The sequence below is a fragment of the Phaethon aethereus genome (assembly GCF_964289735.1).
Source record: "Phaethon aethereus genome assembly, chromosome: 4".
Lineage (NCBI taxonomy): Eukaryota > Metazoa > Chordata > Aves > Phaethontiformes > Phaethontidae > Phaethon > Phaethon aethereus.
In genome coordinates this window covers 52,466,002-52,489,524 of record NC_138578.1, presented here as the reverse complement: position 1 = coordinate 52,489,524, position 23,523 = coordinate 52,466,002, and the positions used below count along the sequence as shown (strand labels likewise).

The following is a 23,523-nucleotide window of genomic DNA, read 5'->3' as shown; positions in this document are numbered from 1 at the left end:
TTTCAGATGCTCCCCTGTTGCTTTATATGGAAGATGATCTGTATGTATGCATTTATTTGCAATCTGTGTTTGCATTTATCTTTTCCAGATTAGAGTGTTCAGGCCTCCTAACTATTCTGGTACAATTGCTCTGGCTCTTCTGGTATCTCTTGTTGGTGGCTTGTTATATCTGCGAAGAAATAACTTAGAGTTCATCTACAACAAAACTGGCTGGGCCATGGCAGCTCTGGTATGCAGATTTTCATTACTAATATGCTTTTTATTAGTTTCTTATCTTAGCATATGTGTCTTCATTACTTGCACAGTAAATTAAAAACCCTTGCATTAATACGTTGTTCAGAATGGTACAATCAGACAGAGATTTGTAATCTAGACTTTGGGGCTAATTCCTATAAGCAGTATCAGTTACTATGAGTGGTTCACTGAAAATTAGCAAATTCTCTGGTAGTTAGCTGCGAATTTTTTTTTTTAACAAGAAAATATTTCTAATAAAAAGTGTTACTAATGTTCACTGCTATCGTTCAACTTGCCATTTTTTGTAAAAGCAGTAGCGTTATGATTGGTTTAGTGTGGATAATAATGTCAGACTGTCACTTTAAAAAGTAAATTAAAGTAATGAAAAGGGTAAGAAAAGTAATAAAGGCTTTTATGTGTTTGTAAGAAAATGATAAAATAACTAAGAAACTAAGAAGAAGGTGGAATTCTTTCCAAAACTGGTTTCAGTAGTACTGGCCTCAACATTCCACTGTTAACCTAAATGAGAATGGGACGATCTCATATGATTAACTCTGAGGAAATTCTAAAACTAGCCAATAATCTGTTTGAAATATTAGTCAACTAAATCATCAAGGCTGTAATTAATGAATTAATGTTTAACATGCTTAATAGTGCATTGCAGTATGTTTATTTATATCATTGTTTTCAATTAACTGAGTAGACTGTTGGAAAAAAGTGGACCATGCAGCATAGTCAGCTGTCTCAGTTTTAGATAGGAAATAGCATGCAAGGACAGTAGATAGCGGATAAGGTGTATCAGTAAGTAGTCGTTTTTCTGCCATCATTGTGACTGCCAGCAGAGGAAAAACCTGAGCAGCAGCATCTAAGGCTTGATTTTCAGGGACAAAGAGTCAGGAGTGTGGTTATCAACACTGTCATAGTGTCTAGCATTATAAAGTCCAATCTAACAACATACTACAGTTTAATAGAGCTAATTCTTTCTGTATTAGAAATATGTAACTTGAGAACAGTACTTTTAAAAAATTTGTCCATATGTTTTATACAACATAAGCCAAGCTTTTCTTCTTTTTCCTTGTAAAGGGTTATTTATTCACTTCATTTTAAAGACTTTTTCTCAACTTTCATCAACCTTTCTTGAAAGCATACGGGTAGAATTATAGATGGAATATGAATTTACTTGTGCAGCAGCATTCATATGTTATTTCTAGGCTCCATTTCTCACGAAAGCTAGGACCAGATGGTCTGTTCAGGTCCCTTCCAACCTGGGCTATTCTATGATTCTGTGTATTTAGCTCTGCTAGAAGTAGGTTACTAATGCATCCTATAATTGTTTTTGCTTTTTCAAAGCCACGTCATACTGATGGTTTGCTGTTCTGCTCCGATTTAACAGTATGAGAAGATACATTCTTTTGTGACACTGCCAGCTGATGGGCCCATTGGCAGCCTTCATTACATCACTTCAAAGATGAAGTTACCTAGTACCTGTTGGGCTCTTAATTCATTTTTACGTCTAAATGATTAACAAAATCTTAAAGCAACCTCCTTGTTCAGAGTTCCTTAATATTTGGCGTTACTCTTGAATAATCACAGAATCATAGAATCATTAAGGTTGGAAAAGACCTTTAAGATCATGAAGTCCAACCAGCAACGCAAGACCACCATGCCCACTAAACCATATCCCGCAGTGCCACATTTACACTTTGAACACTTCCAGTGATGAATGGCTACTGATAATGCTGTTTTCTCTCGTGTGCTATCATAGCATTTCCTATTACTGTACATGGCATACATTCTTTGTTTAAGCAGTTTGTTAATCTACCCCGTACATTGAGGAAGGAATAAAGAACAAGGTTTCGAATAAATGACCTATAGGACTAGATTTCAAGTAGAATGATGTTTCCTTTTGATCTAGAGAGCCAGGGCCAGAATGTTGTCTTTGTTCCAGGATGTCATTTGGAGTATCCTGAGCTCTAGCACAGGGTTTTGACAGTTCTCTTCCAAAGTAAGTCTGTCATATTTAGTTGCATATATTTTTCTAGATTACCAGTATTTTTCAATGATAATACTTTTTAAAGATAGACTACTACCAGAAAGCTCAAATTTGATAAATATCAGTCTAACTTTTTTTTACTCCTGATCTGTAGAGATCACATGAGTAAAACAATAATTAGCACACCGAAATAGATGTTTGTGTCAAAAATGAAATAAAGATATGTAATCAATGGTATTTCCTTTGTTTAACCATGCACTGTATATCTGGAGACAGGAATTTTATTCCAATTTCATACTCCAGGTTTTCAGTTCAGAAGTTTAATGTTTGAATGTCTTGGGGAATTGTGTTTTTGACTTGCAGAAGTTAAATACAGTTCTTCAAATCAAGAATCATTCTATTACGATCTGCATTCAATAAATAGTTGAAGACATAATTAACTTCCTAATGAAGTTAAGAAAATTGACACATCATTCTTTCTTTAAATATTTGCTGTTCTCCTTAGCGGTGGCTGGACATTTTACATCTGAATGTAACTGTAAATTGCAATGTAGAAAACTTACAGTCACATTAAACTGAACCCCTGTGGGCAGGATCAATGTCGAAATGTGATCAAGCATTTAAAGAGACTGTATTAATGCCATTCAGCAATTGTCATGCTGCTGATTGTATTGAAAAGCAATAATAGAGTTAAAAAGAATTAAAATGGCATTAATGCCATTTATTGTTGGTTATAATACTAGTTCCTGTAAAATACTTTTTACTTTAAAAATTAAGAGCACTTAGAAGATGTTTTAGAAAAAGGTCTTATAGCTGAAAGTATATAGAATTTAGTCATGGTGTTGAGCTGATGCTTCCCTTTTCTAATCATTACTGTTCTTTTGTCTTCACAATGTTGTCAAAGCCCCATACTGCAAAATGATGTTTTAGGAAAGATCATACAGTTACTAGAAGCTCCTTTGGTTTTATTCAGATCTACACAGACAAAAAAGGTGATGTTTTAAGTTCTTTTTGGTGGAATCAGCAAGTATTCCAGATTGCAGGCTTTTGCACAGATGACCTCAGTTCTCTAAAATGATTAGAATATGTCAAGATAAATAGAAGAATATGGACAGTCATTATTATATTCATTCTAAGATATTGTATAGTTATGATTCTCTTACATGGTGCTTTTTTCTACCAGTAAAACTTAGAGCTTCTTTTTTCATAAAAGCTCATTAAAAGGAAAAATGGAGAAGATGGTGTCTAGTTAAGGGGAGGGAGTCATGCCTAATAAAATGCTTTCATGAAGGGTATAAATAACTAATAAATAGTTAATTTTAAAGAATTATATTCTTCATGAATATTTTCTCCTTTTTGAACTAAAAAAAAAAAAAAATTAACAGGGAAAGCCTGGCAATATGCATAAAAACTACAGGAAGCTCATGTTTTTGACAGGAGTATGGGCAATTATTTTGTTCCCTATTGGTAGTTCTTTCTTTTTGTCGGTTGCAGAACTGAGAAAGCACAGAGGCTTTTTTCTAAGACCTGTAGTTTGGGGGTTTGATTGTTTTGGGGGATGTGTTGTACTGCTAGGTAGCTAGAGTTCATGAACAAAATTTAAAATAACATTTTTAATTTCAACTGAAACTCTCTCATAGATATCCTGGAATTCAGTAACTGAAAACTGTGTCGTTGCAAACAGAGAAGACTTTTTGTCTTTTCCGTGTTTTTCAGAGCTTCTTAGGTTTTTTTTGAAAAGCATTTATGCTTCCAAATGTTGGATACTTTTTATTTAAATGAAAAATGTGCAGTGCCTCTGATTGCTCCTAAAAATTAGAAAAAATTTCTCAGCATAAAGTGCCTCTGCTGTTTTTACTAGCAGGAGAACAGAGGATCCCAGAAATGTTGACTGAATTTTTGTTTGATATCTCCATTGATACCAAAAAGTAGTGTCTCATAGGTAATATTTCCAGCACTGTTTTAGGAGGATATTTAGGAATGAAGTTTTTAGTAATCCGACTAATGGTTTTGATAGACTTTCAGAAGGAAGACCAGAGCTTTCGTCTCACAAATGATTCCAATGCCACTTCACACAAGACTGTTGAACGGGTTTTATTCTCAACATTCGGTTGCGCAACAGCAATACTATTAGCAGTTTCATCACCTCATTGAAGCACTGCAGAGTCTGGTAGTATCTTGTATGCCTTAGGCATTTTTACTTGCAACGTTACCCTGAAGACTTTTAGAATGGCAAACCAGGATGACTGAGTCACAGTACATAATATCCTGAAAGTTGTCTTTTGAGATTACATCCAAAATTTATCCCCTAGATTATTTTAGACTTTAATTCAAGTCCTACTTTTCATCTATAGGTATTTTTCCCTCTGACATGCTAGCACAAAGGTGAGGAAGGCCTTCAGTCCTTAGATATTTGCAGAGTCCAGTCCTTTGATACTCATAACAAGAAGCAATTCAGATTCTTGTCAAGGCTCTTCATTTCTTAAGCAGGGAGAATAAAAGGTCAGATGGTATAAACTGGGCAAATTTTTAATATTTTAGAATAAGGAATTGCTACATTTTAGAAAACAGTACTGGTGCTGAGAGTTTATTTGTTTGCTTTGCTAGAACGTGGGCTACTTGGGAGCTTTTTAAAGCTGCCGCTGTGGTTTTCTGCATATAATTTTCAGTTTTGTTTTTATGTGTATATTTCAGATTTGCCTGTATACCTGTGGAATCTGGGAAGGCAAAGTCTGTCTCAGATTAGAAGGCAGTTGCCTAGGAGTTGACTCTATTGGGCAAAATATGTCAAGTCACTTGAATGAGGAGACAAAGCATGTATTTACTTTTGTCATAACGGTTAACAGTTATGAGAAATGTGTTCTGTGCTGATACACTCCACAGTACCTATACTGTACAGTACGTTCATCATCAGTTATTGCTCCAAAAGAGCTTGAAGGGTATCATGGCTACTAGTGGCTTCTTTAACCCCTTCTGGGAATGAGGATAAAAGTAATGTGTTTTTTTTCAAAGATAGAGCTAGAAAAAGTCAGGCTCCTCTATGCGACTAGATAGGTATCTCAAAAGAACAGCAATAAAAGCAGGTTATTAATTTCCCTTTCTTCCCATAGTTAGAGGTTTTAGAGATGCACAGTACCTTCTAAAGCTACAGAAACCCATTCTCTTTGCTTCTGTGTTGTACTCCCTATCCTTGAATTGTGTATCTCTTTTTGGAGATTCCAATAAGTGATGGATTGTTATTTAGAAATTGAGTACAGATCTTGCAGCTCTGTAGCCTTCGTCGAGTACAAAAGCAAAGAGAAATGGAAAGGATTACATTTCTTTAAAACAATAATTGTGAAATGGCTAGAACTTACATATACAGAACAGTATAGAAATTAACTACAGAACTGGCTGCCTGTGTCTCCGTTTTTTTGAAACCATGCTTGAATTTAACTATATTAATAAATTAATCTAGAATTTCATTATTCTTCTTATGTTACAAAGTATTTGCCATGTTCTGGGGGTCTAAATTTGCAGAGAGAAATCTAATGATCTGCTTTGCATAGTATCTGCTAGTAGGAAACTTCACTTCAAAATGCATAACAAAAAGGCTTTTTAAGTCTTTAGTAATTTTGTTTAATAAACTGGAAGATAGTGTTTAACAAAATTTACACATTTGAGGAAGTGATGTATTAAACCCAAATCATTTGACAAAGCTTGCAAGACCAAGAACAGTCGAGAAATGCTGCCCATGTACCCGTAAAGTTGTGCCTTGCTAACAATGCAGTATTCTGGTGGGACTCTTGGTGCTTATTTACCTTGGGTCTGCTCTTAGGAGCCTTGTGGTACACACACAAGTACACCATGGGCGAGCTCAGAGTAGTTTTCCTCTCAGTGAAACTAAGGCTGAAGTCGTGCACTGTGAAACCATCAAGAAAGCACCACTTGCAATTTGTTAACAAGGTCCTTGAGCAGTCCTGTCTACGCATGCAGTGTACTCACCTAGGACTGGTAATGGGGGTGAACTTCATTGCCTCTAAAGACATTCTTGTGGACATTTGGTCCTGGAACCGTAATTGTTTTTAGCAAGTCATTGTTCCTACTCTCTGTATATTACACCAGCCAGTAATGTAGACCTACTCTGTTTGCTTTTATCATTTGGATGCAGAATAAACTAATCTGGCATAATCTAATAAATCTAGAAGCTCTTAAAATAGGTAAACTCTGAACTCCTCTGATAATTCAGATAGCATGCAGCAGTTAAACTGTTGTTCTTGGAGTGTGACAAGGAGAAAGAAAGGAGCAGTTGGATGAAAGGGGTGTCCGTGGTATTCTTCTCTGTAGAACTGCTGAAATACAGACTCTACTCTGGATAAGTGGAGTTGATAATCTTTCTAAGTGCTCAGAGAAGAGTGCCTCAGCTTGAGTCTTCTCCTGTTCTCTAGTTTTTATCATTTGTACTTTGACAAGATCCAAGAAAACTGCAGAAAAGGGCCATTTCTTTGCGTATGTGTTGTTCCATTGAAATAAATATAAATTCATAAGGTTAATATGAAGTTATTCATCGCATGTTAGAAGTTGCTTACTTGTAGAAATTAATTTGGTGAAGTTTTATCCTGGGAAACACCAACTCACAGTAAGGTCAGTGAACTAAGTGTTTTGGAAGTTTTGGATCCCAAAGCATGGGATCCTATGGAAACTATGGGTTTTGGAATGGTAAGCATTGTGTATCAGTGTGATGTATCATGTATCATAGATGCATGCATCTGTTCACAAATAACGGTGTGTATTTAAAGTGTATTTTACAACCAGTAGAAGTCAGTAGTTTCCAATGTTGTTTTTTTTTCTTCCCAATGATCATAATAGGAGAATACAGAACACAGCAAATTGAGCTTGAATGTGAAGTTCTAGCTGTAGCATACCACATGCTTGCTTAAGGGATATGATGGAAATGCTGTCGTCTTAGTATACTTAAAATAGATGAAGAGTGGAAAAGGATAAGGGAGAAACTGGAGAATGTTTTTTGGTTCCTGAAAAGATCATTTTGAAATGTACAGTAAAGAGGTGCATGATGGAAGGAAATCATGGCAGATCCAGGATGTGGTGTACTAAATTAGTTTTCTTGGTCATTAACAGTCTGAACTGCAAGACTATGAAAGATGACATCAGGATAAACAACCTTATAGTTATCTCTTTTCTTTTCAATAATATTAATACTTGAAATCTGATTCTCCTCACTTGTGTGTCCTAGATTTTTTGTTAGATGTTACCATGTTTTGAGACAATGTATTTGTATTGACAAGCATTACAGATCTTCAACAATTTAAAAATTTATCTGTTATAAAGTATATGACTGTATATAAACTGGGGTTTTTTTATAATCTTTCCGTATGGAAAAAGATGTGGCCCTAGAGAATGTAAATTGAATACAGTAATTTAAGAATGAGTAAAATTACTTTTCATAGAAAACTCACTTTCAGAGAGCCACAGTTTGTGTACTCTATGCATCTGTTCCCTTTTGACGTTTTACTTTTCAACTAACTTTTGTCCTTTCAAAATATGTCTTTCACCTCACTTTTTTTACCCACATTTTCAGTTTCTACACTTTTGTACTTTCACATAAGCTATCTCCTGTGTGATTCATCACCAAAATTGCAGTATAAATTTCCCTGCTAAAACAATCTGCAAGGTATAGAAATAACGGTCTGTTACCCTTTTCCAGTAATGGAATATACTCTTCATTTCTTTGCATATTAATTAAACCATAATCCATCTGCTAATAATGACTACCAGTATGTTTTCATCTGCCATACTAATTACTATACTGTTTCATTCCAAATGCTGTTAAGGGCAAAATGAAACACACCTTATATTTAAAGCCAAGAATCTGTTCTTAATGTAATTGAAATGTCAACACTACAACAAAGACTTATTATTAAACCAGATATGAAAACATATTTTTACATTATTTTCTTTCTATTACAAGGGCAAAAAGTCTCAATAATAATAACACCACAATTAGAATTGTTATGCACACACTTCCTAGTTTCTTCCCCTTTCACTGATGTCATTGTTACTCTTCCACTGTTTCTCTCTGGATCTTGAGATCATACGTTGGCTTCAGTTTGGGGCGAGGGGATGCTACGGTTGTCAGTGTTGCATGTTCTTTGCTAGGAAGACTATGATATGCTGCTTCTTTCCTCCTCTTTGCTCTAGGTTCCACTTAGGGCTACTTTTACACTTTGTGCTTCTTTCATTGATCTGCAGCTACTTTTTACATCAAAATTTACTGCGTAAATGGGGATCATCTTACATACATTGGATGCTTGTCCTTTGTTCTCTTTCCTACCCTTAAAACTGTCTATGACCAGCTCCCATGTCTGTATTTCTTTAATTCACTACTGGTGTAATATTTTTAGGCTTGGGGTCTCCAGTGTAATCCTATGCCCCCTTTCTAACCATTCCATACTGGTACACTGTATCCTGTGTTTTCACTTTTGTTGTCTCTGCTGTCATCCCATGCATACACTACATCAGTATGTTGGTCATAATTATTTCATCCTAAATGGAATAAAAAGAAAAAAAATATACCATACAAAGATAAGGAAAAATAATGTAAACTAGGCATAACCACCTGGTCTTTGGAAAATTTGCTGTTTCAGCAAAACAAGTAAAAAAAAAAAATATCCAGGAAAGCAAAGACCAATTTGCATAAAGCCTGACAAGATTCAGTCCTAAGTCCAAACCTTCTAAGATTTCTTCAAATCATATTGGTAGAGGTGGCAATGATGCATTTATGGGGATACAGAGCTACACTAGTTTACATTTATTTCATGGGTGTTTTACTAAACATTCTTTAAAGAAAACCCTTTAAAGGGTTTAACCATCATGGTATGAATTTTTACATTCATGATCTTAAATCACTATGACTATATTATGCCAGTGGGAATATTGATGTACAGTAAAAATGAGCATATATGTAAAAACTGTGCCTAAATTAGTTTAAGGATAATCTGTGCGGATAAGTCAGAAGACATATTTAGATGATCCAAGTTTCCTATTTTGGTAATCAAAAGAATACTATATTTTCCTTTTTTGAGGTAGTCATAATGACTTTTGCTATGACTGTGATGTTTGCCATGTAGACGCTATGGTATGACCTTCTACAAGAATTAATGTCCATTTTTACAGTTGTCATACATCCCTAACCTACCTTCACACTTCTTTCCATGGGGAATTTAACTTTTCTACCAACTCAACCATTGTTATTTGTCATAGCTAAAATGAATCACAGTCATATAGCACACACAGTGAGTATTTCATAAAATAGGACAGACTTTTTTTAATAATTTGCTTTTTTTTCTTATGGTTTTATATATCACTTCATACACCTGAAAACAAACAGGTAAACTAAACATTTATATTGACTAGAGGCAGTAATAATTTCACAAAATGTTGTATAAATCTTGAACTCTAGTTTGCAGAATATTTGCAATGAATGCCTTCTACTGCTGTGAGTGCATTTTGCCATATAGATGTGTAAATGTGGCAATTCCAAGTGCACATAAAGACAGCATTATTTCAAGTGAGATTTTGAAGTGAGTGTCTTGAGCTAACTCATTTTCTAACAGAAGTCATTAAGAATTTTATGAGCGCAACGCACCTGAAAACCCTATCCTAAAAATCAAATAAAGATAGATACTGCATTTGGTTAGGTAAACTATTATGCCTCTCAAACAAGCATCACTACCAGAATGGTTTTCTATTTAATTCGTCTGGGTAAGTAAATGAGTACATTGTTTTTCTGTTTTTTCTAGTGTGTTGTATTTGCTATGACATCTGGTCAGATGTGGAATCACATCCGTGGACCCCCGTATGCACATAAAAATCCTCAGAATGGACAAGTGGTGAGTTGATTCTTTTAATGAGGGTGGGGGGCTGGAATATTATATAGATGGTCACTTTCAGCAGTGTGTCTACAGTTGCAAATAACTGCAGTTTCACAGCACTGTATGACAGTCTGTCAGAGTCTTATGTCTCCAGTTGCAAGCAGAACTTATTTTGGAATTTCAGACATTTAGAAGGTGCCACAGTCTTTGATTTGAGCAATGAAATGAGTGGTCGTGTTTTCCAAAATTCTATCAGGCTCCCAGCTGTAGTGAATGTGTTATAAAATGTTCCATACCACACCATTTCCACTGCCCAAGGATAAACGAATATTGTGTCTTTTTGTAGAAACATGCTCCCTCACAAAGTGAAAAGCAAGTTTGTTGTGTGGTTTTTTTTTTTTTTTCTTTTCTGGGTCCATTTACACAAACTTTGAGATTTGTAACCTCTTATCTTTGTCTTCCTTGAGCATTTTAGTTAGAAAAGGAGATGGCAAATCTTTTCATGTGCTTTGTACCATTTTCTATCATGCCTGTAACTCTTCCCCTGAATTTTATGGACTCCTTTTTCCTATATGTCTTTACTCCTTCAATTTAAATTCTTTATCAGCTTTACTGAGAAGTTAACCACTAGTTGACTAGTGCCAAAATTACTGTTATGTCCTGCTACTGCTGTCTTTGAAGGGATTAACTTATTTGATCCTTCCTGCTAACAATTTAGCAAACATTCGTCAGAATTCAGAAGGGCAAACTCTCTTTGCCTACTGGGAAGGTAAAGAGGACCTTGGCTAGTTTCTACCACTCTTTGTTGTTTACCACTTTTCAAGCAAGTTGTTGGAATGGAATCTATGAAACTTGCAGTGAACTTACTGGTCAGGAAGCTTTTCCATAACTAGTGACTTGTCGAGCTATTTTCAGCTTTGACTATAACTAGTTAAAGGAGACTGGCTTATGTCTTAAAGAAAAAATTTATTCAAAGTTCCCTTTCTGTCATATCTTAATTGGAGTGGCAAAAAAAGATGGTTTGAATTTGATTACTGATCTGCTTTTTATCAGGAATGTAGCAGCATATTGATGTTATGAAATGACATGATTCCAACTGTCAACTTTGTTATGCAGAAGTAGAATTGATAATGTAATAATCTCTGTAAAACGCTGTTTATAAAAAATAAGAGTTTTTCATTACTGTGTTGCAGTATTAAATTCATGATGCTTTCCTATAGAGTGACAGAAAGTAGAAATACAACATAGAAAAAACATCATTTGTGACACAGTGGTTTTTACTATATCCAGTTTTATAGTCATTGCCCTTCTTAAAGACCTGTTTCTGAAGTATACCCTACATTAAATAATTTTAAAATATCCCTTTAATTGTTCCTTAATTTGTGCCATCTTGTCTCAGTTTTCAGAGTGTGAACTCATATCCTATCCATGTGTCTGAAAAGCTACTAGTTTGGGAGTGTTAGCTTGGACAACTAAATAATGAAAATAATGGTGAAGACTGTTTTAAGTTCTAGACACTAACTTACTGTATACATATGTACCTTATTTTCTGGTTTTGCTCCATTATATGACTTCAGGTAAGTTATTTTGTGCCTTTGATTCACCTCTTTCTCCTTGTTCATATGCGTCAGTACTTTCACCACGTTGGAGCTATGTCTGTGTCAGTAAGTAAAACCAGTCAGATTCTTAGAATTAAAAAAATATAGATGCAGGATCACCGAGTTTCTTATTTATTATAAGGTATCAATGACCAGTGTAGTTGTAACTTAAAGCTCTGTTTTTTACCAGTGTTAGAAGCTTAATAAGTATTCTTTAAATCTTTACCTATTTTATATTGTGTTTTTCTTCAAATAACTCTATTGAACATTTTCTTGTTTCATTTTTCAGGCACTTATCTATATTCCTGTGACTTTGAAGTCATAAAAATGCCTATCTAACACTTCTGAGAGATTTATTCAACCATGATAATTCACTGTAGCACTGTTCTGCATTAAGTCAGCAACTGCTGTCTTTACATCTGGATGAAATTTAACCCATCAGTTTCTTTCCAATGTCTAGGATTTAGTTCCAATTTCAAATTTGCATGTGAATTTTGTACAAGGATTACTTCTATGTAATACTCTTTAACTTTATTAACAGTCTTACCATGTAAAATTCAGTTTTTAAGAGGAGGCATAGAATAGCTTGCCAAGCTTAATTGTTTTATTGTTAGGTTCAAATTTACTAATTCTTAGCTTTTCTTACTTCATAGGAGTTAGTGGTTCAGTTCTCTACTAGCTGCAGAGCCTGATATGCCACCACACTTTGAAAGTGATAATATTCTGCCTTCATGAACTGTTCCTTGCCTCAGATATCTCCTATTGTTTGCTTTGTCCTTGTCATCTAAAATTATGACATTTCATTTCTTTTTGTTAAATTCCCTTTTTTCAAAAGATGAAAAGGCATTTGTTTGCTTTGCTTAAACAACGCTACTTCCTAGTGCCAGTGTCTTGTACAAGTAACATTACCAGGTCTTAAAATTTTTGGCTTCTGCACTGCATTTATGATTATTTGCTTAATTACCTACACTACTTTTAATTGTATGATTGTATTCTTTGAATGAAGCTTTTTAAACCATATTTTTGTAATTCTGTGTGGGTCTATTCTGTGAAGTTCATGTGCTCTCTTTTTGAGGTTATTGCAGTTACTTCCTTTATTCTCCTTTGCTGTCAGCTAATTTAAGTTTTTGGGACCATATGAAAGCAGCACCAATTTTTACATGGAAAGCTGAATCACACAGTACTGTTGTTTGATACCTCAGTTCTGGTTTAGGTTGATGAAACTGGTGCTAGTCTTCTATCTTGACACATTCTTTATCTCTGGTGTATTTCTGGAGTTCTTCATCTTTTATCTAATCATTTTTCTAGGATTAGGCCCTTACTGACTGTGTGACACTAAAATCTGTATCTGTTTTACTGGGAATGAGATTGAAAACTAAACATCCCATTGGTACCTGTATATAAACAGTCTTGGGAGAGTTCTGATTTTTATTCAGGGCTCGATCTGTATAGAGCTGGTGGTGAGACAAGTAGGGAGCTGGAGAAAGAAATTACATATTTTTGAGCCTCCTGCAGAGAGTAGTTCTGTTGCTCTTTAACTGACCTAACAGCTAAGAATTCTCATTAGATTTTCATCAGCTTTTAATCAAATAGCAGCAATGACTAGAAAGAAGGCGTTTATGTATATCTATCCAGGGGGTAGTAGCCATTTTTCAGGTTTGGATGCAAATTCTACAATTTTTATTGTGCAGTATGCTCAAGACTGCATCTTTAAAATGGCTGAAAATTTGCAAACCTTCTTGTTTGAGAACAGGGCAAAGGACAAGCTTGATCTAGCATGCTGAATCAAGATGGTTTCCAAAGCTCTCTCCTTCTCTGAGAAGTTGGAAAAGTTTTTGTGTGAAGAGGAAAATATGATATTTTTATCATCAGATATTAGATGGTTTTCCTACATCAGCTGATGCTTTGTGAAATGGATAATGGTATTATTTGCCACTATATTAATTGGACTTTTTTAATATGTCTTTATATTTTAAAAGCTTGTTAAAATTGCTTAAGCATAAGTCAAATTATGTCCTTAGAAAGCAATTTAGATCTGTTTAGCATATCTTTTAGATAGAACAACTTGCAGTATCAGATCAAATATAAATATTTGTTCAGTTGTGGAGTTTATTTAGCTTTTTTCCACTACTTACCTTTCATAGTTTTATAACCACTGATCTTTAGTCAGGAACGATCTCTAAAATACCACTTTTCAAATGGTCTTGCTGAAATGGGTATGTGGTAATCTGTATGTTTCCGAAGTTAAATGAAAAATATATTTGACTGCTACTATCATTTTTGCATTTGTCAATGCCAAATTAAGGTACTCTGTGTGAAAAATTTCTGTTTAGAATATTGAGATTCTTAATTCACAGTAGTCCTCTACTGCTAAGAAGGACAAAATGTCATTTATTAAAGTATATTCTTCTGTGTTTTTTGACATGACTTTTTGATACGAGTCTAATTAAAATAAATGGAACTATTTCTTGGAACAGTTTCAAAGAATGACTCTCCCTTTCAAGCTCAGTAAGTCACAGTAAATAGGTTGACTTTTGCCTTCGGTCTATCTGGAAGCATATTCAAAGTACAGCTCGCCAAGATTGTATTTGTAATGCCTGGCTTTTCTGAAAGTGGCCACATTGCTTCGTAGTGGTTCCAATATACACAAAAGTCACTTTACTGTGTGATATATTGTTAAATATTTGTCTTGCTTTTGGATTAAAAGAAAGCTTATACAGCTTATTATATCAGTATCTAATGTAAGATACCCAGATTGGCATCACTTTTACTACAGCAACATTTTGGTGCATCTGTCGACAATAATCACAACCATAGTGCTATTGAAAATACCTCTTAATATTTTATTGGAATAGTTAATTGTTTATATTAATATGCTTGATAGAAATGAGAAGTAGGTAATTTATGTTATGAGTGTATTTAATGAAATGGCTTTCCTGTGGTTATCAAAGCAGTGAATCTGCAACTCATAAAGGGTTTCTCAAGCCTTTAATTTAAACATCTATCTTGATTTAGTCAAAAAACTTAACAATTGGCAGTGTAAGATGTCAAACTAATATAAAACAATCTTAATTCTGTTAACAGATCAGCACATTAACAAATGAGCAACATCATATCTAATCTAGTATTGGGAAAAACTATTAACCTCTGTAAGACACCTGTTGTAATTTGAGATTGCAAGGGTGATCGTATCTGGCATTTCAATAACTTTCTGTATAACACATGTTTCTACCTTGATATTAGAAAAGGGAAACCTTACACAATATTTTGTACCCTTTTTTATTATGGGAAGAAAAGGCAGTAGGAAGATGATCATGACATAAGGGTTGCTCAAATGAGTCATCAGAACCTCTATATTCTTAAAATGGTCAATTCTTCAAGTGTACATGCTGTAAAAGTTCAGGTAGTACCATTGTTTTGCAAGTCCTGTAGTTTTGGCTGAGTAAAGATGGAATATATTCCTAACAAGTAAAACTGGATTTTAGTCAAGTAATGAGGCAGCAGGTAGTCTGTCATGATAAAATCCAATAAAATAAAAAAGGTGCTAGATTTTATTCGCTGCTTTAATTACAGAAATCCAATTTTAATTGACTGATACCACTTTCAACTAACAAACGCTCCTTGTTCCCTCCCCTCCTCCCCCCTTTTGCTAAGTGTAGATGGTCTTCTAGAAGCAATTTATCTTCATTTGAAAGAGGAACGGTTTTGTACAGAAAATCTCTTTTTATGTCAGAAATCAGGGAGTCCTCAAATATGTGAAGTTATGGAGTATCTGAAGATAGACTCATAATGCAATACAGACAAATATACCTTTTTTTAAAGACATAAAAGCAGAATGACACAAGGGGAAAACCTGTTCATGTTGTTCTATTACTACTAAAACAAGAGCCATTTTCTTAAACCCAACTTGAGTGCCAGGTAGGAATCTTCTGTCTTCTTGGACTTTACTGATTGTGTAGATGTTAAAAGGTAAGAGCCTTCTCTAATAAAATAATTTTGATTGGAAAGTACCTCTGAAGAACATCTAGTCCAGCTGCTTGCTCAAAGCTGGTCAGGTTGCTCGGGACTTTGTCTAAGCGAATTGTGAATGTCTCCATGGTTACAGATTTGCCAACCTGTTCCAATGTTTGACCATCCACATAATCCTTTTAATTTCACCTGTTAATTTATTTTTATTTTTGTTTTATTTCCCTCCAGAACAATCAAGGTAAATTTTATCCTTCTCATCAGTAAAAGCTGATTTAGCTGAGTTCTTAATTAGAATTTAGCACTGACTTTAATAAAATTAGACTTAGCCCAGCAGTGCGCCTTTTCAGAGCTCCTGATAGCATACCTTTGCTTAAGTGGCACTACCACTGTTATGATATCACTGCAATATCCACACTAGAAATGGAAAACATTAAGCCTGGAATAGTCATACAGTAGTTTTTTCTCTGTATAGATTCTGTTCTCTGAATAGAGCTGTGCAGACAGTCTTCCTGTAGCTATTAAACAACTTAAGCATGTGTGTTTTCTTCTAAAATCTTACAAGTTTTCAATAATTTTGAGAGAGTGGGGAGGGGAGAAAAGAGGAAAGAACTCTACTATATTTTCAGGTATTGCACAACACAGTCTCACTACTTTAGATGGATTTTTTACGAATCTTTCCTCTTCCGTGCAGAAAGATAATCTATAGTACAAGAGTGCAGATGTTCCTTTTGCTGAAGTAAAATTTCAGCATTTGGGAATTGTCTTGTGAATTACTAAGCAAGTATCAAAATACTTTCTATCCTGCAGAGCCTTCCAGAGTTACAGACCTGGTACATTTTTCCACCGGAGAGCTCTTGCCTCTCCATATAGTTTTGCTACTAAGCATTAATGCTGTCATTTCAATGTCACAGATTAGATCTTATGCCTGTGAACAATGTCAAGAGAAGGAACAAGCATTTCAGTGTGTTAAGGTAAATGAAGCAGCATACTTCAGGCAGTCCTTCATGGACTAATTCACTCGTAATCTCTGGTTCAGAGACACATTTTTGTTGTGGTTATTCTTCTTTATGGTGGTTATTTGTTATTAAATATAATAAGTGGGCTTTTTTAAACTGCAAGGCAACAGTTATTTGCTACTTGATATTTTGATCAATATAAGATGCTTTTTGTATGTTTTAACCGAAATAAAAATTATTCTGACATTGGTTTTTTTGTCTAGCTCTCTTGACAACATTAATTCCTTTCTTTGTCCCACCTTTCATGTTTATGGCTGTTCCTGACAGAAGAAACAATAGAGAAGACATAAGGACTAAATTAAAAGGCAAACTAAAAAGTTTTATAGTACATGAAGTTTGTTCTTCTGAGCCTCTAAAAAGCAGTAGGGTAGTACTATACATCCCACTTTTTAGATATCAAATATTTCCTGGAGTTCCTGGACATTAAACGGCAAGATATCTGTTTTCTGTTTTTCTGTTCTTTGAATCATTCGTAGTAATTTCCTTTTTTTTTTTTTTTTTAAATTCATATATGTTGACACCCAGATCTTGTAGATAATATATTGAGGAACAGGCACACATACCTGTTTTCATTATTTTCCTTACATATTCTTTTGAAGCATTATGAACATTCACAAAGTTAATGATGCTACCACTACTGTTCTTTGTACCTTTCATTTTGAGACTTAGAAGTGTCCTGTTCTTGGGGTTTTTTCCCCCACTGCTGTTATGGTTTAACCCAGCAGGCAGATAAACACCATGCAGCCCTTTGCTCACTCCCTGCCCCTAGTGGGATGGAGGAGAGAATCAGGGAAAAAGAAGTAAAATTTGTGGCTTGAGATAAAAACAGTCTAACAGGACAGAAAAGGAATGGATAATGATAATAATGATAATAGAATATACAAAATATGGGATGCACAGCACAACTGCTCACCATCCACCAACCGATGCCCAGCCAGTTCCCAAGCAGCGGCGCTTCCTGGCCAGCTCCCCCCGGTTATATACTGAGCATGAAGTTGCATGGTATGGAATATCCCTTTGGCCAGCCTGGGTCACCAGTCCTGGCTGTGCCCCCTCCCAGCTTCCTGTGCACCCCCCTCCTCCCCCCTCCTCTGCCTTCTTGCTGGCAGGCCAGGGCATGGGAAGCTGAAAAGTCCTTGACTGCTCAGCAACAACTAAAAACATCAGTGTATAATCAACATTATTTTCATCCCAAATCCAAAACACCGCTGTCGGGAAGAAAATTAATACTGTCCCAGCTGAAATGAGGACAACTGCTTAGCAGCATACATACATAATTCAACAGGATCTGAACACAGGCAGCTGAGGAGCCACTTTTGACTTCAGATAGTGTGCTAAGATAGGCAAAACCTATTCCTATGCTAAAATTAAAATAGAACAAACTAGTACTTGGGAAGGCTATACATATGAGCAGAACGTGAGAGTAGGAGCTCTCGTAAAGGCAAGGGTTGACTACTGGGTTAAACAGGTTGTTTGTTTGGTTTGTTTTGTGGGTTTTTTTTTTCCCCCCAAGTCAGTTGTAAAATTACAACTGATTTTTTTACAGTAGACCTATTCAAAGCACTTTTGAAAATCGTATCCAAGGAACATGTGTGTATGCATTTTTCTTTCGGCACAGTAATGCTTCAGTAGCAGAAGCAATTTGGTCTAGCTGTAGAATAAACAATGAGAATCTTTAAATAAATGAAGGACCTTGTTTCCTGATTTTTTTGCGTTTTTCAGGTTAGTTTATGCATCTTACTTATCTAATGTTCATTGGTTGGTATTGTACTTCTGTTTATTACAGTGATTGTAATTATAAAAGAATCAGAACATATGTATATACTTTCATCTTCTCAATACACCTCATTGCAATATATGTTGAGAAGATAAAGCTATTTCATATATCTGTAATGCTTGTGTGATCAGAAATGCCATACAATATGTGTTATTAATATTAAAGCTTTCTGCTGTTCTGTTATGTCCAAAGGAAAAATTCAAGCTAATCTATTTAGATTCTCTAGAATATACTCTAATATGCAAACTATAGTCTTATAATTAAGGATCCTGGTGAAAGGTTCAATTTATTTAATTATTTTTGTATTAATTCAATTAGATTTTGCTGACAGGGATAGCTTACATGGCTGTTACATTATCAATGCTTATATGTAGAAGCAGACATTAAGTCTTGCTGTGGCTATGTAAGTGGTAAGCTATATTTATCAAAAAGTCACCAAAAATGTTTGAAAGGGAATTACTATTTTCCAACTGTTCCATCCATCTTCCTTGGAGGATGAGGAGGAGAGAATTTAACTGCTATCCTGATTGCTGGTCAGGATTCAAACTCTTTTTATGTCACTATTGTTGAGAAACAAGTTCACAAAAGGAGTGGGCTTTACACAAGCTTTAGAACAAGGAATTATTTTCATTTTGTACAACCCTTTAGACAAGCACATTTTTGCCTGCCACTTAAAAAGCTATTGCAGAACTGCCACATGTATTGGTTAGAAAAGGTGATCTCTAGAGCCCTTCTTAGGAGAGGTGACTTTCACATAACACGACTGAGATTGATCTGCTTTTTAAATGTTTTAAGAGCATCTTGCATGTAGCTAATATGATGCTCAGAAGTGGGTTGTGGAGCAGATTTAATGTAATGTACATCACATTTTCTTAGTATTCAGTGCTTACAGAATTAAACTTTCACATTTATTAGAAATAGATGGTAGTTCAGTACATGTTTGTACTGAAAAGGCATTTTTCACTGTTCTCCTTGTAAGTTTATCATTAATATTTATATGAAAGCTGTTAAAGGCTGGAGCATTTTAACTTCAGGTACAGTGCAAATTAAAGAGAGTTCTTTACTGATGGTCTTGCAAATCTAAAAAACATTCCAAACAAAGTAATGTTCATGTACCTTTTGCACATCCATAATTATGTAGTTCATATTAATCAGACTGAATTATCGTTGTCGGATAAAAAGAGGAGTTGTTCCATAGTTTTGTCTATGCCCAAATATTTGGGCATAGTAATACTCACAGTCCCTTTGTGTTAGCTACTTCACCTTCTGAATGTGCATTTAACTAGAAGCATGCTACAGTAAGTGGAAATATTGTAAGCATGGATCAGCTGCACAGTTTAAGAATGGATTTTAAGAATCGATTGAAGAACAAAATTGAATTAAATTCATGCTGTTAGTCATTTAATATCCAAATAATTGATCACTTGTATTATTTTAATTATCTCTGGAAAATACAGAACCAGAAGGACATGATGTGAATGTATATGCCACTTTAGGTAGTGCTCACAGAGAGACCATAGTGTGTTTACTACTGTGGTCTTTCCACTGTATCCCTCTCATCCCTTAAAAACACTATACTAAATTCAGGCTTAAAAATATTTTGCAAACCTTGAGTAACTGGAAAAATAAAAACAGTACACAGACTTTAATTTGTATTTCTGGCTTTTTTCTCCTGTTTCTTTAATTTCCTGCTTTCCTAACTGTACTAAAATATTGGAAAGCTTCATTTACTGAAGAAAAAACAATTGAAACCCCTCCAAACAAGCCTCTTTAAAGCTGAGGAAAAAATTCTGGAAGAAACAGATTAGAGAGACCACTGTTACTCTGAGGATTTTTTTCTATATAAGTTGAAAAACACACCTTACAAACAAGATAATGGATATAGCACGGGGTAGAATGAATCCTGAAAATAGACAGCACAACTGAAATAGTAAACACACAACAGCAATTTGAAAATGAAAAGGACAACTGGGGAAAGCAAACAAACAAACAGGGGCAAAACAGTAGAATCCTGGATTTTACTGGTATAGCTGACCAGTACATGTCTGCTGATCTATTTAATGTCTTTAAAATGAGCCTTTTTTCAGTGGAACTTATTCCCTTTGAGAGTTAAAGAATACTGTAAGATTGGGTTATTAACGTAAGTATACCACCAAGTTAGCAAGTTCAGTCCAAATGCAGAACACCAGTTTGAGGGGTTTTTTCCTTCTCCTTTGCCCCTCATTTTTTTTATTTTTCTGCATTTGTCCATCTACACCATTCATAGAGCTCTGGTCCAGCAAATAACTTTGATGCTTAATTCATAATGCGTGAGTACACAGTAGTGGGAGGGCCCTTGTACATTGTCCAGTAATGGGCAAGTGCATCTTATGAAAATCTTTTACTTTAATGAAGATTTTGCTCCCAGACTTGTTTTACAGCACTGTTGTACCACCTTTTGTATTCAAATGAAACTTCTTTTAATTGTTGGGTGAATTGCAGATGCGATACTTTGTACCTTGATTTTGACTTAATTTTTTAATAGGCAGATCACATTAATGAATCATGTTCAGCCTGTACTTATATAGCAGATACTTTTTTTCCTAGCTGAGTTCTTTTCAGATAATGAGAACTTAAGTTGTAGAAATCCTTCTGACTTTTGAAGCATATAATAGTCATTTCTTCCCAGGTGATGTAGTGATGGCTTTTTCCTTGGTTCCTTTCTGACATCAGCTGAATATATTAGTACCTATTTTTGCACTCAAATCATCAACTTGAAACTTAATAAATTAGTCCCAAGATCTAAAGTTTATTTGTGTTTTTGAACAGCCTATTCTGTCTCCCATTAAACCAGTTCAACCTCCTTATAGTGTTTGTTCCAAACCCATTTTTCTCCAGCTTTACATGTAACAGAACGAATTGCCAAAGTCCAGATAAATAGTAGAACACTTTCTTTGTCAAGAGGATTAATTACCTTGAGAAAGAGATTGTGCCTGATGAATCTGGTATCCGTTTCTTTGGAATAAGTGTGCTGTATTTCCTTTCATTTTTCATGTTCCTTCATATGTTTAATTGTTCTTTAGTTTGAAATTTATTCAGAAGCATTTAATGTTATTAAAATCTTAACTTCCTTCCATAATGTATTTAGTTTCTATGTATGCTGTTCTATAGATTTATAATAACATGATCAGATAGATTTGGTTAGAATACATACATAAAAAAATAAAATTGCTACTAGGCTTTAAGTTCTATGTACTAGTTTTGGAATTCTGCTTTTTGAGTTTTCCTGCAACTTTTTATGCGGTACAGGTGCATTCTGTCAGCTGTGGACCCTTGTATCCCTTGTATTCATCATGAGCATTGCTCATTGGGTCATTACCACCCTTTGCCATGTATTAACTTCTTTGCTTGTTCTCTGTTTTAATAGCTGAAATATGAACTATCTGTTTTCATTTCATTTCATTTGCAGGACCACCTCACCTTACCTCCTGACAACTTTAATTTCATTGCTAAGCTTCTTGACCTTTGAAGAGGGAAATGTATTTGCTAGTCAGTCTCTTTCCATTCTTTCTAAGATCTGGTTGTTCATTGTATTCCATTCAGGATTATTAATGAATTAAGTCTGAAATCCTTCCCTGAAAGGTCACTAATTTATTTATTTATTTTTAAGATGTGTGGGATACTGATTCAACATAGCTTAAGAAACTTAAACTGTTAGTCTCAGAGTCATTCATTCACCAAACTTCTCTAGTGTAGATGACTTCCCTCATTGATTTTTCATTTCAGTTGAACTCTTTTGAAATGTAAAAGTCTTAAATTGAAAGTTTTAAATGTGTTACTATTAATCTTTCAGTTTAATTTACTGAATCAACTCAGATCATTTTATCTGAAATTATTTTATACTTCCTGTGTCTTTACAGTGTCCTTTTTTCTATGAGAAATGCACTTAAAATATTATTGCTTCTTGTTGAACCAGTGGGTAACTGAGGATAGAATCTGCCAGGTGTCACATACCTGTCATTGAGGTCTGCTGTTAGTAGTATCTGTTTCAATTCTATCTTAGAAAATTAGTCTTCAGTCTACCACGAGGAATTCTTTTTCTGAATGCTTCTCAGTTCTTTACCTTTGTAATATCCTTCTCCGTGAGCAGAGTCTGAGTCATCTCTTGACTTTGTTCTCCTCCTCCAAAGCCTGAAATGTTCTGGTTACTCAGGTTATTTTTTAATTTCCTTTCTTCTGTGAGTTCACCCGCACCAGTGTTTAGTTCAGCTGCGGGGTGCTCTTTTGAAGCCCCTTCATTTCCGCCTTCTATACTCTGGTTCACATTACACAGGGCACACGGGCTATGATTCTTTTGGATGAAATGAAGCCAGAAGGTGGACTCCAGGAGTTCAGCCAGTACACTCCCAGATGCTACTTGTTTGTTTAGTCCATTGGAGCAAGGAGGAACTAGTGTGAAGCAGAACCACTTGAGATGTGTATAGTGTGGATACTGGGTTTTGGGAATTAATATGCGCTACTTGCTAATATAAAAATAGCCTTTTGAGTTGTCAGCAACTCAACATAAGCATTTTTGCGTCAGTAATGGTGTATTTTCCAGTCAAATTCTGAAATTTGTTCTGATATGAAGGGCGATGTTGAGCAGGAGGCTCTGCTTCTATGAAGACATTCCTGTCACAGATTTGTATCTGATATCGCTCCTCCTAGGAGAAGCTATGTCTTACATTTTACCAGATATGTTCTGGAAATGGACCATCAAATGAACCTATATCCATTTCCTGCTTTTATTTATATATATATATTTATGTATATATGAACAACAGCTAGGTAGAGCTTTGGGTCATGTCTGCTTTTATCTTAGTAGTTCTCTGCTGGTCTTTTCTCTTCCTTGAAAAGACCAAACCTCAGTAGGGTCATCAGAATCTTAATTATTTAAATACTTTGCTGCCTGCTTGGCTTTTATACTTTTAAGCCTGTGCTAGACTGTATGTCTCATCAGAAAATATATTTTCTGAAGAGTCAACTTAAGTTGAAGATCTTCCTCTTCAATCTTATGATTTTCTACTGACAGTGAAAATGCCTCTTT

The 23,523-nt window shown here is 34.9% G+C and overlaps 1 protein-coding gene across 3 annotated transcripts in view; it reads left to right on the top strand.

Annotated features, from left to right (window-relative positions):
- Positions 1 to 23,523, top strand: part of TUSC3 (tumor suppressor candidate 3) — a gene marked incomplete at both ends in the record, with an annotated part of 129,565 nt that overhangs the window by 62,870 nt on the left and 43,172 nt on the right. For all 3 annotated transcript variants that reach the window (XM_081999793.1, XM_081999792.1, XM_081999791.1), the window contains 2 exons: positions 89 to 229; positions 10,027 to 10,116. In XM_081999793.1, coding sequence (XP_081855919.1) covers positions 89 to 229; positions 10,027 to 10,116 — 231 coding nt within the window. The remainder of the gene's footprint in view (positions 1 to 88; positions 230 to 10,026; positions 10,117 to 23,523) is intronic.